The 19,667-nt window shown below is 41.1% G+C and overlaps 1 protein-coding gene across 2 annotated transcripts in view; it reads left to right on the top strand.

The window, feature by feature from the left end:
* GNB1 (G protein subunit beta 1) overlaps nucleotides 1-19,667 on the top strand; it is an 89,993-nt gene that overhangs the window by 57,183 nt on the left and 13,143 nt on the right. For both annotated transcript variants that reach the window (XM_065421172.1, XM_065421173.1), the window contains exons 3-7: nucleotides 1,985-2,023; nucleotides 3,767-3,873; nucleotides 9,040-9,103; nucleotides 11,178-11,340; nucleotides 19,585-19,651. In XM_065421172.1, coding sequence (XP_065277244.1) covers nucleotides 1,985-2,023; nucleotides 3,767-3,873; nucleotides 9,040-9,103; nucleotides 11,178-11,340; nucleotides 19,585-19,651 — 440 coding nt within the window. The remainder of the gene's footprint in view (nucleotides 1-1,984; nucleotides 2,024-3,766; nucleotides 3,874-9,039; nucleotides 9,104-11,177; nucleotides 11,341-19,584; nucleotides 19,652-19,667) is intronic.

The following is a 19,667-nucleotide window of genomic DNA, read 5'->3' as shown; positions in this document are numbered from 1 at the left end:
TCACATGCTTCCACTGCCCTTGTTCTCCCCCTGACATTCCCCCCTCACAGACCTTAGCGCCTGCTTCCACCTGTACCCCTGAGCATTCCCCTTCAGCCACTCCTTGCCTTTGCTCCATTAGCTGCTCAAACCGCCTTCTAAACTCTACCAGGGTATCTACCTGCATCTCCAAACCTCGGATCTTTTCTTCCAGCAGCTCTATTAGGCGGCATTTCATGCAGACATACCTCTGGTCAGGCACCCCCGCTAGGACCATGTACATACCGCAGCTGCCACATGCAATCATCTGCATTGTGTCCCCCGCTGCTTGACTCATGGCAGCTGTTGTCTCTGCCCACTGCACCTGGGGGTACACAGCACACGGGACACCGTGCCCTCCTGCCTCCCCTTCCACCTCCCCCTGCAAACTCCCACTCAAACTCCCCTGTTAGCAGCCCTGTTTGCCGGCTCCTGTGCCGCTGCTTTCAGATAACTGTAGAATATTATATCCTTTCCCTTTTTAGCCAAGCTACACGTAGCCAGTAGTCTTTCTTTATAAATCAATCCCTGGTCAATTTTGTTTGAACTCCTACCAATTTCTCAATATTACTAGTAATGCGGTGCCCAGAACTGAATGCTGTAGTCCAGTATGATTGCGGTAGAGCCATGTAGGAAGAGAACTATGTGACTAATGCTTCTGAATAGACAGCCCAAATTTGCCTGGGCAGCCTTTGCTTCTAATCTAAGTCCTTTGGCTGGTGAATGAAACTTATTCCAGTTTTGTATAACCTGCATATTTAATTCATGTGCTGTTTATTTCCTCTTCCAGATTGTTAATTAAAATGGTAAACGCCACCATTTCTTACTAGTATGTGCTTGGAAGTATTTTCAATGAGAAGCCTAAGCAATCATAAATTTTCACAACATGAATAAAATAGCTGAGTCTCCTTTTGAGCTGACTCCATCCATATAAATGACCATTGTAGAACAACTCACAAGTTATCCAGACTTTTGTGTACATAACTAGCTTAAGAAATTAATGTCATGTCTTCCTGTCTTCATTAATTTTGAACTTCTTTAAACAGAACAAAAGTTTGGCGCCAATAAAGAGACTTCCTGCATTTTTTTTAGTATCTGCTTGTAAAAAAAAAAACCCCCAAAAAACAAGGTATGGAGCATCAAACACTAAACTATAACAGCATTTAAAAGAGAACTGGATAACTTCATGGTGGTTAAGTCCATTAATGGCTATTAGCCAGGATGGGTAAGGAATGGTGTCCCTAGTCTCTGTTTGTCAGAGGATGGAGATGGATGGCAGGAGAGAGATCACTTGATCATTGCCTGTTGGTCCACTCCCTCTGGGGCACCTGGCATTGGCCACTGTTGGTAGACAGGATACTGGGCTAGATGGACCTTTGGTCTGACCCAGTACGGCTGTTCTTATGTTCTAAAGCATTGACTAAAGTATTTGTTGGCCAGGTGAAGAGCAATGTACTTTCAGGCTATTTTAGTTTTATTTTTTTTTTATTCTGAAGTGTTTTCTAGCTCTATATAACAAATTGTTTTAGGTTCCTTAAACAGAGTTGGAAATATATATTGTGTATAGCCCCTATGTAAGGCACCTGTTGAGTCCAAGTTCCCCCTGTACTTTGCATTCTGGATCTTGGCCATCCATTATAAGATGCACAGAATGTCAGCAGTAAGTACTCAGGGATAACACACTACACCAGAAATCACATTCTGAAACTTGCTGCTAAGCATTCCTTCCTATCCTTGCCCACTAAATGCTAGAATTATCTTCTCAATAATAGACACACATTGGTAACAAAGTCTGGCTTGGTAGGTTCCTCTTCCAATTTCTCTCCTTAGGGTGATCATAACTGCAAGATTTTCCCAAATCTGGTAGTTTTGCTGCTGAGTAACTTTTGTAGAATAGTCAGCATAAATGGTTCAACACATATTAAGCTGTCTCTGATGTGTTGTCTCTAATTTTCCCTTGTTACAGGATGCCAGAAAAGCATGTGCAGATGCCACTCTGGCCCAGGTAAGCACTCGCTTCAGATGCTCACATTTTAATTGCAAAAATGTATATAAGGAAAATATAAATACATAAAGTTGTGTGCATAAATTATGAACAATACCTTAATTCTTCCTATAGTCTTTTCTTGGCAACATTAGCTTCCTTTCACTCTTTGCATGGTGTGATTTTTTTTTTTTTTTTATTTATTTATTTTTTTTTGATTACGCACAGATCCTACTGCTTATGCATGGCCAACTACTGCCAGTAATAGGATCAAGTAGTACTTTCCTGGGTAGGTCACTGAGTTCCTTTCCCTGATTTTTTTTTATACAAGTATTATACAGATGGATCTATAATTTGAAGGACCCTCACATTGGAGCAACCTGGAAGGCCATTTATACAGAAGCCTTTGCCAGGAGCTATTGTTCCAGATGTGTTTTGAATCAGATTTTACCTTTCACCGCCCAGTTTAATCCCTTTTGCTTGAACTGAGAGTAAATCCTGTGTCTGATGTCAGTTTGTTGCCATGGAAGTGAGTAATACTACAAATGCAGTACTACAACTTCAGCACTGTAGCATCAAGCAAGTGAGAGGCAGTGAGCAAGAGGCCTTCTTTGAGCATTTAAATTACTTAGGAAATTTTTATATGTGGCAAAGAGAGTTGCCCATAAATGTAAAATAAATGGGCTAAGTTTAATATCTAAAATATTTCCCATGTGCAAAATCCTGTAAAAAGCTACTGTATTTATACTAGGGAAGGGCATTGTGTAGGAATTTTAAATCTGGCCCGATCTGTTAGTTTGAACATTAATCTGTTCTAGCAGTTTTCAAAATGAAGCAGAGTTCTTTACTCAAATGCTTTTGCTAAATAATTTTTTTAAGTGGAGACAGGACAAGTATGCAGACATTATCTGTAAAATGGAGTTGTAAACTGTTTTGGATTCACTGTAATGTGTGTTCGTTTATTCAGTATATTACTGGAAATGCGCTATATGCTATATTTTTAGCCAGTGCTTTGCTCCAGGCCAAAGAAACTATTTATATTAAATGTAATAGTATAATGACAGCATATTGATTTCTTCCTCACTTTGCTATTCACTTACTCATTCCAGAATACACTCTTATCCTTTAAAAGTTAGATAAAATATTAATATTATAATTTGAAAATCTTCTGTTCAAAAGGCAGTTTATGCTAGATCTAAATTGGGAGTTTATCTTCAAAATGTTAGGTGCAGTTAAAGCCTCAAATACAAACACGCCACTTTCTCTTTAAAAACAGAAAGCTGTGTTATTCTGTAGAATGCATCTCTATTGTGGGGGGCAGGGGGAACCTTCTGCCACAAGATTGTAGTAATCTTAAAGCTAGAGGCTTCAGAAGATAGAAACTGAATATAATCCTGCCCAGGGTTCTGAGAGTTTCTAATGCATGCAGTTTCCCACTGGGCCTGGATAACATGCATGTTCTTCCAGAGGAATATTGTGCAATTATATTTAGCTAGCGCTTTGCCTTCAATGCTCAGATAAAGAGCTGGGCCTGGGGAAGAATAGTAAATAAGAGAATAACCAAGCAAATACTGCATAGAACTAACACATTTCTTAGTCAATTTGTTTGTCTAAATCAATGAACATGTTCAAAATTTGTGCATTGCATCCTTTTGGTTTTCTGCAATAGACTACTCTAAGTGTTTCTGCATTAATGAAGTATCTGAATATTCTGTGAGTAAGATAAATGCAGAATCTAAGGTCTATAATAACTTGTCTATTTAGATCACAGCCAACATTGATCCAGTGGGTCGAATTCAGATGCGTACTAGAAGAACATTGAGGGGGCACTTGGCTAAAATTTATGCAATGCACTGGGGGACTGATTCCAGGTGAGTGTCACTGGCACAGAAGGATGATCTTTTGGGTTTCATTAAGCTCTCGTGGAAAAGTTCAATTTGGTTTTTCATATAGGATGATTAGAAATTCAGTCCCATCATTTCAGGTCGTGCCTATAATCCAGCTGAAGTCCTTTCTGCTAGAAATGGAATTTTAAAATACCAGAGCTCTTTTTGAAGAGCCAGGGATCTTGGGTGCAGGTGGGGGTGGTTACTTCATTTGAAGTTTCATAACCTTTGCTTCTATTCTGGTACTAAGAGAATTTAGCAACACTAAATGTCACTTTTTCATCTCCATATTTTTAGCATCGTAATCTAAATTCAGTCACAAAATATCAACCCCTTCTTGCCTGAAAATACTTTTGTCAGTGATTTAGAGGAAGCATTTTAAAATAGGCACTTATTTTTTTCGAGGATATTAGTCCTTCTGTGATTTCCAGACAGTTAAAAAATGGATGCTAACAGTATCCCTGTCGATGACAAATGACAACTATAATGTGTATTTTTATAAGAATCTTAAAGCACGCACCCCAGTGAATTGTCCATCTTAAAATGAGTAGATATGGTATTCCCTCATCATAGGAATAGGTGAATTAGCTTCTTTTTAATCTTGTAAATATGTGAATTAATCTGCTCATAGCAAGTACATTTCTAATCAACAGAAATTACTGAAGGGAGCCTAATCTAATGAATGTGATCTTGTTAATTCAGTCTTAAGTACAGAGCTTGTTTACACAAGATTGATAAGTAGTACTATTCTTAAGTAACTTAAAATCCTAGGTCTGTTTATGCAGTAGAACCTCAGAGTTACAAACACTTTGGGAATGGAGGTTGTTCATAACTCTCAACAAAACGTTATGGTTGTTCTTTCAAAAGTTTACAACTGAACATTGACTTGATATAGCTTTGAAACTTTACTATGCAGAAGAAAAATGTTGCTTTTAACCATCTTAATTTAAATGAAGCAATAACAGAAACAGTTCCCTTATCTTGTCAAAATCTTTTTTAAATGTTCCCTTTATTTATTTTAGTAGTTTGTTTAATACTGTTCTATACTGTATTTGCTTTTTATTAATTTATTTGCTTATTTTGTGTCTGCTGCTGCCTGACTGCGTAGTTCCAAATGAGGTGTGTGGTTGACTGGTCAGTTCATAACTCTGAAGTTCTACTGTATACCTAGTGCAAGAGTAGCAAAGTGCTTAGTGTAGTAACATTGGGGGGAGGGGCGGTGTAGAGGAAAATATTTTTAAAGGAGTGGTACTTCTTTTTATTTTCAGTTTCTGAATTGCTCAAGGTTGGCAGAGCAACAAATAAACACAGTGTAACAGTTTCATTTGAAGTTTCATGTTTTGTATAATCTCATTTTATTTCATAGGAGTACTGTATTAGTTTGTCATTTCATTTCCAATGTTGCAAATTGCACTTTATATGGCAAATTAGGGTTGCCAACTTCGTAAAATTTAAAAACCGGACACTCCAGCTGGAGTGCTGGAACCTCCCTGACTCGGGTCAGGAGGGACTCACCTGTGGAGCCAGGGCTGGGAGCTACAGCCACCTGACACAGGTCGGAGGCAGCCCCAGCTGAGATGGGGCTAGTGTGGGTGATGACCCGGCGCATCCCCCCACCTGCAGTAACTTAAGCATTTTTAGCAATAGGATTGTGTTATCCAGCCAGAGGAAACACCAAATTAGTTCTGATGTCACAATCAAGATCATAGACCTATATGTTTTGTCCTATTTTTATCTAACATTCTTTCAAAAAGTGAAGGTGGTCAGGTGGATATTTTTGTAACTTTTATAAAAAAAAAAAAACAATTGTGTTTGGGTTGTTGTTGTTTTTTTTAATTTTCCTTTCAAATATATTATACAACAACCTAAGAGATTTGTGAACAAGACTTTACATACGTCTTCTGGCTGAAGCGATCTCACACCAACATAATATCAGCACTCCTTAAGAGGTATATAGCCTTAAAGCTACCTATCTACAGTAGTCTCATCTTTATAGTGTACATCTATGATGGTGGTTTTGCAGAGCTATATTGTTGAAGGCAGTTTAGCACTTACATCACTGTCAGTTTAAACCCAGTGCATTTTAGTTCCACATTTTATGAACACTAAATTCATTCAGATTTCTAAAAAGAGTAGTTGACTTCAAACAATCTCCATCCCACTGCATTTTCTCCCTTTCCAATCAGTCTGTTTATACAGTTTTCAGGAAATAACTCTGACTGTTAGCATATTTATAAAGTCATGTAGGAAACAGCCACCACTACTCATGATACTTACATTTTAAGTTCCAGGCGAAGCTGTTTCAACTAGAGACCGTTGACACATGATGCATCCCCCCCCAAGTTCTGAAACAGCTTTATCCTTTTCTTGGGAGGCGCCGATATCCCTAACAATAAAGGAGAGATTCAAAAGATTACTATGCAATAGGAATATTTTGCTGATTATGCTATCATTTGAAGGGACATAATTAAGTTGAAAATCATATTTTTGTCTGAAAATTGTTGTTTGTATTACCATAAATTAGATGTAAGTAACAACTGAGATTACTAAAATAGTTTTCCCTGACCTTTCCATCTCTTTTTCCTGTTAGTTTTAGTTTGAAGATTTGTAACAAATTTCAGGGCATGCTACTTGAAATGGAATCCATTGGAAACAACGCTTTTGAAATTAGTTCGTGTCATTTAAATGAAATTTTAATTAAGAGATAGAAGTGTTCAGTACTGTACAAATACACGGTTCCTGCCCTGAGGAAGTAGAAGGCTCAAAAGTTTATGACATGGCATTTTAATATGTAGATAAATCAGGTAATACTTTTATCTGCTGAAGGTAAGTGTAGTATTTATCAGCAAACTCAATCTCGAGAAGCCGACCAGGGGGTTGTTTTCATTAAATTGGATTAAAGGTTCAAAACTCAGACTCAAGTGACGCAACAATGTTTTACCTGTACACAGTAGAGTAGCCTAAGGCAGCCACAGCTCCTTCTCATAGACTCATCGACTTTAAGATCAGACAGGAGTGTCATGATCATCTAGTCTGATCTCCTGCACATTGCAGGCCACAGAATGTTGCCCACCCACTCCTGTAATAGACCTATAACCACTGGCCAAATTACTGAAGTCCTCAAATCATGATTTAAAGATTTCAAGTTACAGAGAATCTGCCATTTACGCTAGTTTAAACCTGCAATGACCCATGCCTTATGCTGCAGAGTAAGGCGAAAAACTCCCAGGGTCTGTGCCAATCTGACCTCAGGAAAAATTCCATCCTGACCCGAAATATGGCAATCAGTTAGACCCTGAGCATGTATTGTAGAAACACTTAGAAGCCCCAATTAAGGGTAAGGCATTGTGTACACACAGTATGAAAGAAGTCCCTAACCCAAAGTTTGTAATTGTACTGTTAAAGTAGCTCTTGTATTGACACCATAATCTGAAAAATAGAGTAGTCAGATTTGTGAATAGAAGATATTATATCAAGCTAAGAGCAGTGTGTTTGGCCAGGTGATTTGTCATAGCCAGGCACATTCCTTTTAAAGATATTGGATTTTAAATGAGAGACTTGGCTTGAGATGTGGGCCCTTCTCACGACTGTGTGTGTTTAAAATAAATAATATGACACTTTATCCTAAGAAGCCTTTGTGACGTAGCAGCTTTGAAAGTTAGAAAACGACCAGTGTTCTGTTACATTAGTGATAGGTATTATCACACAGTACTTGTGTGTTGAGAGTTGGACTTTTCACTTGAATTAGGTTTGCACATACAGATACTAAGATGGAAATTGAAATGATGTGGTGCTTTGGCACAATACTTTGAACTTTCTAAGATGAATAGCCAAACTCTTAGCCCGAGTAATAAGTCGGAAAGAAAATGTGTAGGGTCAGGACTCAGAGCATGAAGTATTACATATCTGAACTCCATTTTACATATGCTTCCCTAATACAGAAAAAGGCACACTCGGCTGTTTTTGTCTGATTGTTCCTGTAATCTGAATTTTTTTTTTGTTCTTGGAGTTAGAAAACCTATTCTTTTAAAAAAATAAAAGAAGCCTGGAAACAAAAGCTCATATTTTAAGCTATACCAAGAATACAACCGTGACAAAATGGTGTATTTCAGTCAGTCTCCATTGAGAAGGGAGAGAGTTGTTTTTCCCCCCAAAGGAAACAAAAGAAAACCGCCCCTTCCTTCCCTGCACTCTACCCTTCAACTCAGAGTATTTCTCTGTAAACTAAGTTTTCTGTTGGCCTAGGTTTTAACTCTACTCAGACACTGGATTTTATTTATCTTTATGTATTTATTGGCTTTCATCCTGAACCAACCTTTTTTTACCATGTGTTAGAATAAATAGAAATTGGGAAGATGGCCTTCTATTAATGGTCCAAATAATTAGCTGGGTCTGCCTATTTTTAGTGTGCCTATCACTGTGATTTCCAAGGTTTCAAAGGAATCAAGAGACATCCGTGCTGTTTAGGGATTATTTTCGCTACTTCTCCTTCACCTGATTTGTGCATCTGTAGATCATCCGTTGGAAAGGGTGGGAGGAAGAATTCTCAGGTCCTTTTCCCAGACTCCTTTAATAAGGAAGGTCTACAGAAGACAATGCAAAGTCTGTGGAAACAAAATGAACTTCTGAGAATAACCCGTTTACTAATAACTGTTTGTGCATTTTCTCAACCCCCACCCTCCAAATCTTTTGACAATCAGAGAAGAGTGAACTTCTTGCTGTCTTTGGGAGGGGCGTGGGGGAATTATAAAATTTTAAAAAAATACCATGCCTATCTTACAAATGTGGGGAAAGGAAGGCATAGAGCGGTAGGTGACTTTCCCAAAAGTCAGTGGTAGTCAGGCATGGAACTCAGATCTCCTGACTGCCTATCGTGTGATTTAACCACATAACATTGCAACAACTATTGCGTTGTTTTGTTGTTAACTGCTGTAATATTTAACACTTAACATGAAGTACATCTGCTCTTGTTTCTATGAGGCACGTTATTTAAGAGAATATTGATGTTGCATTGTACTTTATATAGTAGCTTTTAAAGCATTCATGTAAACATCTTAGTAGTTTTGATAACATTCCATTTGAAACTAATTGGCTTTGTTTTCTTCTTATTTGCCTGCAATGATTGTTTGTTTGTTCTTATTTTCTCTCCAGGCTTCTAGTTAGTGCCTCCCAGGATGGCAAACTTATCATCTGGGATAGCTATACCACAAACAAGGTGAGAGTAATTGACCAACTGCTGCTTAATTAAAATTTGACTGAAAATACAAGGGAAAGGAATATTGTTTACCTACCTTGGCTCTTAAAGGGATACAGCCAAAACTTAGTTTAGGCCTAACAGCTGACCTCTAAAATTATGATTTTAAACAATGTGGTTAGAGACCTAAATACTGTCTGTGTGTAATATATATTTATAAATATATTATTTATAAAATGTGTTTACCCAGCCTCCGAAAAACTAAAAATATTTCATTGTTCAGTGAGTGTATTTTTGCTTTGCTGCTGCGGGAGTAGAAGCTAATTAGCAAACGTTTCCCAGAAATGTGCTATGTGAGACAAAGCACAGCCATACTAGTTTGGGCTCTGTAATAAAGCAGAGAATTACAAAAATGCAGGTAAGAGACGGTCTCTTTCTGACTGTAGTAACATGACATGAATAAGGGTTACCATGGCTGTGGTCGGTGTCCAGGGGGCTACTGTTATCAGCGCTATAATAAATTCCATGAAGGGTGAAAAAACAATGCTTGTAAATAATTACAAAACTGGTTGTGGAGAACTTTCAAATAAAAATTTTCAGCAGGTAAATGGCAGTTAAATTAGCAGAGTGCTTTTTTTTAATTGAAAAAGACAATGCCAAAATAGGAAATAAAATACTTCTACAGTGATTTCCATATTAGGATTTCAAAACTCTTGAAAACCTTAATTAACACTAAACGTCCCTTGAAAGCAGGGATTTGCGTCCCTATTTTAGAATTAGGAAAACTGAATCACAGAGATGTTGCTACTTGATTAAGGTCACACAGGAAGTCTTTGGTAGAGTCAGAAATAGATTTCTTTATCAAGTGCTCTAGTTACAAGTACATCATCCCCCCTGAAACAAGATCCACTCAGTGAAAGAGAGACTTTCCAATCCAGGAGATTTGAGGGCATCTTTTTATTACTAGAAAGTTTTTGATTAATAGTTGAGTAGATTACGCCTGAAAATAGTGTGTCTACAGCTGAAAACAGGTTGTCTACAAATATTCTAGTGCCACATTGTGGCTAAGCAGTGCTCATTGCAATTATGCTGCGCATGATGTTAGTAATAACAAAGAATGGGATCGTAAATGTGTTCTATCCTACTGATGAGATTTGAACAACCATCTTGAGGCATTTTATTAGCTTCACGATAGAAGATGCATGTTTTGCAATTAGTTGGCTGTATTTTTAGCATGGAGCATTGCTCTGCTATTTGGACTTTTATTTCACACCCATTACCCACAGGATTTGTAATCGCTATAGATGGAGATTGTATGCATAGAGGGACAAACACCTTTCTAATCCGTAGTCAAGAAATATGAGGAAATCATGGATATTTCACAGTGCCCCACAATACATATAACAACATGATCCATCCCTCAAGGAGTTTACAAACTTTACTTCAAACACAGTGCAACAAGAGGAATAACAAGACAGTAGGTTGGGATTAGAGAAGGAAGGACAGGGTTAGCATTAATAAGACACTGGTTACTCAGTGAAGGCTAGTATACAGCATGGGGGAGCAAAAGGGGAGTTTGTTTAAATAGTGAAAGGCCTTGGTTTGCTAACTTATTTGGTAAGTGTTGAAGTGGGTTTTTTAAGGCAGGATTAAAGGAGGGGCAAAGTAAGTCTCCTCTTTTTGCTGTTCATTGTTCCTTCCTAGTATATAATCCTGGAATTAACAATTTTTTACCTACCATAAATTGAGCACCAGTGTGTTTTCTCAAGCTAAAACATAGTGCTCGGTCTATAATCATAAAATCATTGACTAACTCTTGTGGCTTTTAGCAGAGCTACCGATTAAACTGGATTCTCTGCTAGAGTGCAGCTCTGAAGTTTTAATTAAGCCACTATTTGGTTTGACAAGTTAAATGCGCAAATTATTCCTGAAATAAGGTTGGCCCTTGGAGTACAAGGACTTTTCATCTTTTTCATTATTCTTCCTCCTGCTACCTTTAAAAAGAGAGTAGTGTAGTTACAGAGAAGATGTAAATAAGAACCTCCTGATGATCAATTGACTTAAAGATGAATTATGTATTCTGTCTGTGCTCCAGGTCCATGCCATTCCCCTGCGTTCATCTTGGGTGATGACCTGTGCATATGCCCCCTCTGGAAACTATGTGGCCTGCGGTGGTCTTGATAACATCTGTTCCATTTACAACCTGAAAACTCGTGAAGGAAATGTACGTGTCAGCCGTGAGCTGGCTGGTCACACAGGTGAGCATCAGTTCTGAAGGATAAACTAGTTGTGAGCTGAACGCATGATGAATCGTGAACATTAGATATGGAAAAGATCCATTAGGTGATCTACTCAATCCTGCAATGCCAGAGGACTGGTTTCCTACAGCATACAGTCCAGTCTTATTTTAAATGTCCCAAGCAATGAGGCTTCAATCATTTCCCTTGAAAGACTGTTCCATAGACTAGTCTCTATCAAGAAATTTTTCTTTAATATTAAACCTGAAAGTTAAGTATCGTTGGGTGATCCTGTTGCTTTTGTGCATACCTTTTTGCACCTGGTTAAATACATTTTTCCCCCTTGTGTGTTCACTTTTCAAATAGATGACTTTCCCTCCTCCCATTCCCCAAGCCAAAATCACAGTCATCACCTTGCCAGTTTATACATCTTTAGTTTTTAATCTTTCTTCAAAAATTGTTCTTTTGTTGCTCACAAGCACTATATTTGTTACAACTTTTTGTAACACTTTAAACATCTAAATAATTAATATAACAGCTTCACCAATCTTTCTAACAGCTTCATAAATCTTTATTGCTCACTTCCCCAAATAGAGACAATGGTCCCTTACAGAAAACACGTTGCCAAGTGCAGCATTACATAAATTTAAAACAATCAAACTCTTGTTATATGTAATAAACATTGTGGCAGAAAATTGGACAAAATTTTTCCTTAGATACATGAGTCTCAACTTCTTACACTTTGTCCGCAGTCTTAAATTAGTCTTTATTTACCTCATTGTTGGTGCTGGTTTATTTGAGAGGGCACTTATTGTAAAACCATATCCTAGAAAGCTTAATGTAGTTTGGCCAAATATTTAGTCTTTGGAGGTCATGAAGGGGAAGATTTAGTGATTACAAAAGGGAATTACTTCATTTTGCAACTTTTGTTTTTCTTTATGGAAAGTAAAACTGTTACAGTATAGCATATCTGCTTAAAGGTATTTTTTTTTCTCTCTTGTATCCAAGCTCTTTCCTGATACTGAAAGGACACTACATTTACAAACTCAAATTGGAGAGAAAAAACGAATTGGTCATGCATTTGTTTTATTGTGGAGTGCTATCAGATATCTCAGACTGGCTGCTGGTGCCAATTTTTATTTCTGTGAACTAGACAATTTCATCTTGCTGGGTTTTCATTAGGTCCCAAAGATCTGAGCTCTGATTTTTCAGAGATGCTGCCCTTTCACCTGGAGCTGTAGGGGCTGAGCACCTCCTGAAAATCAAGCCCATTGTGTCCAGTCTTGATCTCTAAATTACCTTAATCATTCTGGAAGGCAGAAGAATTGGTTCTTTGAGTTTCAGTGTAAACCAGGGGTAGGCAACCTATGGCACGCGTGCCAAAGGTGGCACGCAAGATGATTTTCAGTGGCACTCACGCTGCCCGGGTCCTGGCCACCGGTCCAGGGGGACTCTGCATTTTAATTTAATTTTAAATGAAGCTTCTTAAACATTTTAAAAACCTTATTTACTTTACATACAACAATAATTTAGTTATATATTATAGACTTATAGAAAGACACCTTCTAAAACGTTAAAACGTATTACTGGCACGCGAAACCTTAAATTATAGTGAATAAATGAAGACTCGGCACACTGCTTCTGAAAGGTTGCCGACCCCTGGTGTAAACCATGGTCTGTTTTTCAAGGTCTTCCTTTTTTTGCAGGTACTTACCCACGTTCACCCTGCTGTCCCCACATGTTCAGTCACTGATTCTGGATAATTCCTTTGGAGTCCCCAGAATTAATTACTTGGCTGCTCAGGGTACTGACATCTAAGAACCTCTGCCCTGAACTTCAGATTTAAATCCCAGAGTGACTTGTATCTTACTACTCTTGGAAGTCTGTAGAGATGTTAGGCTGGCCATAGAAATATCTGAAAGCCTTAAAAATCTTTTTCATCACTAAAAACTAGGACTGTCGTGCCCAGTGTTCTAGGATCCTCAGTGGCTCCTTTTCAGTGGCTCAGCCTCCAGAAGGAGGGCACAGAGCTAGTTTAACGGGATGCTGGGGAATTGCCCCCAGCGTTACATTGGTGTAGGTTGTCCTACACTGCTTCCCTCTGCTGGAGGTAGAAGGGGACAGAAGGGAGGGAAAGTGTTCAGAGTACTCTGCACTGCAGCTGTTCTGGGGCTTCTCTAACCTATATCAGGGCCATGCCAGAATCCTGGAGACTACAGGGCTACATTCGGCCCTCCTGGGGTTCTCTCTCTTCAGAGGTGCAGCACAGAATCTGCCCCAACCTTTTTCATCAAAGTAACTAATGACTCTGATAACTAGAGATAAAGAGAAGTTAAACTGGATAATGAGCTATGATTGTGAGAACAAAGGTACCCATATAAGGGCTCCATTTTCTTTGAAATAAGAAGATCCACCAAGGCAGCTAAAAACAGAGGGGATGAGCTCAGGATTTTTCTCTTCCCCCTCTACAGTCCAAGAGCATTGTAGCAGTAACATCCCATATCACAGCAGAAGTTGAAATGGTAATTCATTAGAGTGACTTCTACCTGCTGAAGGAATGTGCGGTTGAGGAAAAAGGAAAAGAAGCTGAAAGCCACTCAGAAATAGGATGTAAATTGGCTTGATATCCTGCCTTGTTGAGGTCTGATCTGGAACATTGGTTCAAAGAGTGCCTGTGCTGATTCTGGAGAGCCCAACTGCCCATAACAGGACTCTGTTTATCTTAGATGTTATATAGTGCCAGTCACTTCAGTAGCTATGTGTTTATAATCCTAGTATGTGACATACTCAGTGCTACATCAGAAGGCCTTTGTTCACTTGCAGATTCAGTAATAATACACCCAGCAACCTGAGGGAGGGAATCAGCTTGTAATAAGTCATATCTGTCAAGGTTGCAACCCTGAAACTGTGTGTCCTCTTTATGCTGCCTTTGTTTCTGTAAAGAACAAAATCCCAAGATGCAGCAAAACAGAGGCCTCTTACTCCAGAGGCTGCCAGCATGGCTCCGGAAAAACCTTTAACAGCTCTAAGAGGAAACATCAGGCGGGCTATGTGTCTTGCTGGTTTTCTGCCTGATCAAGCCTCTACCTATACAGTGTAAAGGGAACCCTCTGAAAACTGTTCATTGAAGGAAACCAAGGTTATTCATACACGAATCGTTATAATCAGGCAAACCTTCCCAAGCTTCTGTTTAATGAAAAGAATAACTAAAATGCGTTAAACCATATTGTAGATGGCACTTAACTTCTTTGTATCTCTTGTGTTTCTTTCAAAGCATAGATTAGTTACCTGGTTCACTGGAGTTGTGTACTCTGTCTGAAATAGAGAGATGTTGACTAACCACTAAAATAGATACTTAGTAGTTGTGATAACCAAGCAAACCATGATCCATAAAAAGTACTTTTCTTTAATATCCGTTATAAAGGAAAATGGAACTAGCTGTCACATACATTTTTGTTGGGTATCCATGATGCAGCCTATGTGCATGTCAAAATCCTAAAAAAAGATTTGAGCAATAAAAAGCCAAGAATATCTTTTCAATATATCTTAGCTGTTCAGTGACCTCCTTTAGAGATGGCCCTGTAAATTAGTAAGATCACTAAAATGCAGTATGTGGGTTCATGGCAGGGTGAATGTGGTCTCTACAGAGGGTGAAAGACTGTACTATATTGTAGAGGCCTAGAAAGGGTGCATCAAAAGAGGTGATTGGTTTCATTTGTTAGTGTGAAATCTTAGAGGGTCAGTTTTAATTAACTGCTCTTTTAGTGCAGGGTTAAGCAGGGCTGATGCAATAAAACTGTAATTGGGGGTGACAACTAGTTCTGGACTTGGCGGTGAATGAGGACAGACATGGATGGATTTTAAGCAGCAGGCTGCAACTCCGTTATACTTAACGGAGGGGAGGGACACTACCTTCGTAGTCACCTGTATTTTAAATGGTTCCAATGCAGAGGTTACAGGGCTCCTCCCATATAATCCAGAACTCAGGGTAGACTTTCCTCGGCCTACCCTAGGACTCAGCTTGCTCTTCTGAATCTGACCACCACACCCTGTGAAGGGTACAGATCGGACTAAAAGGGGGGACATTACTTCACAAAGGCCACAGGTCTCCCCCTATCCCATGAGCACAAGGCCCCCTCAGCAAAATCCCAGGCATTTCACTTCTGGGAGCCATTCCTTTTAGCCTTCTCACTGCACTGGAAACTGGCTGAAAGTTGCAACAAACTAACATCCCTGCCAAGTACTATCATGAATTACTAAATCCTCTTCCTGTTTAACCTGACCATGCATGGAGTATGCTCAGAGGAAGGTGAAAAAATCCACCAGGCCTATGCTAATTTGGCCACAACAGGAAGAAAAACATTTCTTCCTGACCCCAAAACAAGCGATCAGTAAGACCTGCAGCATCTGCAAAAACAGCTCTTTTTGTGCTTGCTCACGTTGATTCCAATTAGGTGTGTGCGCGCCATGTGCACAGTTGTCAGAAGGTTTCCTCAGGTTCGTGGTCAACTGCAACCATTACCAATTTACAGTCCTCCCCTTTGGCCTGTCAGCAGCCTCATGAGTGTTTACCAAATGTATGTCAGTCGTAGCTGCTGCCTTCCTATGCCAGAGGCAGGTACAGGTATTCCCGTACCTTGCCGATTGGCTGCTCAGGAGACGGTCCAGGGACCAAGTGGAGCGCCAGGTCACCTTCATAAGATCCACCTTCGACAGACTGGGTCTCATGCTCAACAAGCGCAAATCAACTCTATCCCTGATGCTGAGAATAGAGTTTATCGGAGCAATGCTGGACTCGGGCCAGGTCGGGGCATCCCTGCTGAAGGCTCAGTTTCGGACAATGACAGAAATTATGCAAAGCTTCAAGCGGTACCCCACCACCCCAGCAAGGAATTGCTTGAAGCTCCTCGGCCACATGGCAGCATGTACATATGTGGTACAGCATGCAAGGCTGAGGCTCGAGCCTGGCTGGCATCAGCCTATTGGCCAGGGCACAACAGTCTGGACAAGGTGTTCACCCTCCCAGCGCCAGTTCTTGACTCTTGCCACTGGTGGCTCAAGACACAGGAGGGATGCAAGGGAGTCCCCTTCGCCAAGCCCCAGCCCTCCATGTCCCTAGTGACAGATGTGTCAGCGCTGGGATGGGGTGCTCACCTGGGAGACCTTCAAGCCCAAGGTCTCTGGTTGCAAAACGAGCTCTCACTCCACATCAATGTCAAGGAGCTGAGAGCAGTCCGCCTGGCATGCCAGATCTTCCAAGCCCACTTGCAAGGGAAGTGCACAGGGGTGTTGATGGACAACCCAACTGCGATTTTTTTATATAAACAGGCAGGGTGGAGTTTGTTCCTCTCCCCTATGTCGGGAAGCCCTCAAGCTGTGGGACTTCTGCATAGCCCACTCTATTCACCTGGAAGCATTTCTTTCTCCCAGGTTCCCAGAACAAGTTGGCGGACTATCTCAGCAGATCCTTCCACAATCACGAGTGGTCTATCCAACTGGATGTAGTACACAACATTTTCCAGAGGTGGGGAGTTCCCCAAATCAACCTGTTTGCCACAAAGAGCAACAGAAAATGCCCTCAGTTCTGTTCCTTCCAGTATCACAGTCCGGGCTCCCTCACAGATGTGTTCCTCCTCCTCTGGATGGACTAGCTGTTGTATGCGTTCCCACCATTTCTACTTGTCCACAACGTTCTGCTCAAGATCTGCAGGGACAAGGCTGCAGTCATACTGGTAGCACCAGCCTGGCCTCTCCAGCACTGGTATACCACACTCCTGGAGCTGTCTGTGGATACTCCAATCTCGTTGCCCTTGCTTTCGGACCTGATCACCCAAGACCATGGTCATCTTCATCATCCCAATCTCGAGTCTCTTCACCTCACCGCTTGAAAGCTTCATGGCTAAACCCGATGGAGCTGATATGTTCTGAGCCCGTTAGGGAGGTCCTACTGGGCAGCAGGAAACCTTCCACTGGGACTACCTACCTGGCCAAGTGGAAAAGGTTTGCAATTTGGTGTTCTCAGGGCCACGCTCTCCCGATGCAGGCGCCCATACTGCTCATCTTAGATTACCTACTGCACTTAAAACAGCAGGGCCTTTCTGTATCAGTGCTCAATGTCCACCTGGCAGCCATTTTGGCCATCCACCTGAGAGCGGCTGGCCATTCAGTCTTCACCAACCTGATGGTCAGTCGTTACCTGAAAGGTCTGGACAGGCTATACCTGCAGGTTAAGCAACCAGTCCCGGCATGGAATCTCAACCTAGTCCTCTCCAGACTAATGGGAGCCCCGTTTGAACCCCTGGTGACTTGTTCATTGCTCCACCTTTCATGGAAGGTGGCCTTCCTAGTCACCATTACATCAGCAAGGAGACTATCGGAGCTTAAAGCCCTGACTTCCCATCCCCCTTATACCATTATTTTTATAAGGACAAGGTGCAGCTTAGGCCTCATCCAGCCTTTCTCCCAAAGGTTGTGTCCCTAAGCCTCACGCAGATAGTAGAGAACAAAGGCTACCCTCCTTGGACGTTAGAGCGCTGGCCTTTTCCATTGAACGCATAAGGCCATTCCGTAAGTCAATCCAGTTGTTCATGGCAGTTGCGGATAGAATGGAAGGCCTCCCAGTCTCGTCATGTAGAATTTCATTGTGAATCACGTCCTGTATCCGGGCATGCTACGAACTGGCAACGGTTCTGGTCCCAGCACTAACGGCACATTCCACAATAGCGCAGGCCTCCTCAGCAGCATTCCTGGCCCAGGTCCCCATCCAGGAGATCTGCAGGGTGGCGACGTGGTCCTTGGTTCACGCTTTCACCTCTCATTATGCTATTACCCAGCACACCCGAGTGGTGCTTCAATCAGCAATTCCATTAATTCCGACTCCACCTCCTAGTTAGGGTTTGAGAGTCATCTAATTGGAATCGATATGAGCAAGCACTTGAAGAAAAAATGGTTACTCACCTTCTCGTAACTGTTCTTCAAGATGTGTTGCTCATGTCCATTCCAAGATTCGCCCATCTTCCCCTCTGTCAGAGTAGCCAGCAAGAAGGAACTGAAGAGGTGGCGCATCGGCAGGAACCTATATTCACTGCCATGAAGGCACCGCTCCAGGGGGCTCCACAGCCGACTGGACGGGTGCTGCTAGGGGAAAAGCCTTCCGATAACTGTGCACGCGGCGCATATGCACCTAATTGGAATGGACATGAGCAACACCTCTCGAAGAACAACAGTTACGAGAAGGTGAGTAGCCATTTTTTTTAAAACTACAGTCACGGGGAAGGAGTGGGGAGCTGCTGAAATAAAGCAAAAAGAGGCTCCCTGTGGTTTGAGCTATGATTTAAATTAATGAAAAGGGAGAGCAAGGGATGAGTCAGCTCCCTTTCTCCTCTGGCTGGTTAATGAATGGGTAAAGCCCTTGGAGGAGGGGCCCACCCCTGCATGCCTCAGGGAGTGCTCTTCCTCTTTCTGCTGGGGCTCTTCTAGTCACAGCTGGTCCCAAAGAGAGCAGCTTCCCCCTAGAGAAGAGTTAGATTGATCCAAGTAATGTCATGAGGGCTTGTTACCCTTGTGTATAAGGCCACCAGTTTCCTTTCTTCATGTTGTCTTAGTACAAGATAGATCTTTTCTCACACTCTCTTCTGCTTGGACTGTGAATCCTTGTGACACTCACAGCCCAGGTTGTCCCAAATAAGAGCTATGAGAATTTTCAACCCTAGTCTTATGTGAAAGAGTATCATCTGTTCGTTTAGGTCTCTTTTTTTCTTTAACAACCAAATGGACCTTTTGTGTTTTCTAGTGTTGTTTTACTCTTTGCTTGGATAAGCAGTTCAGCAAACATTAGATTGCTGTAAGACTCAGTCTGTAAATTAAAGTGGTCCTTAACCAATTACTCTGATCAGTACTACTTGTGGAATTTCTGACTATTCTTGATGGTTTCCTTTCTGAGTGTATCTACACTGCAGTCAGAGGCATGACTGCAGCATGTGTTAAACATCTAGTTAGCCGTGTACCAGTGTCCATGAAGCCACAGTAGTAAAGGCTATATACAAGCCCACCTGGGGCCCAGGTTATGGTCTTGGGCGGCTATCCCAGGCTGCTGCAGTTTCAGTGCTATCTGAGTTATGTCTACATGTGCTGCAGTCACATCTCTGACTGCAGTGTAGACATGCCCAGTATGTGCAGGAGAGGAGGCTTCACTACATGCCCAACTCAATCTGAAAAGTAGACAAGAATTTGCAGCTTTGTTCAGCCATGTGTTACTTTTTGCAGGTTACTTGTCATGCTGCCGTTTCCTGGATGATAATCAAATTGTTACGAGCTCTGGAGACACCACTTGGTAAGCAGTCGAACTG

The sequence above is a fragment of the Emys orbicularis genome, chromosome 22 (genome assembly GCF_028017835.1).
Source record: "Emys orbicularis isolate rEmyOrb1 chromosome 22, rEmyOrb1.hap1, whole genome shotgun sequence".
Classification (NCBI taxonomy): Eukaryota; Metazoa; Chordata; order Testudines; family Emydidae; genus Emys; species Emys orbicularis.
Note: the sequence above shows the minus strand (reverse complement) of the source record. Positions and strands in the feature narration are given on the sequence as shown.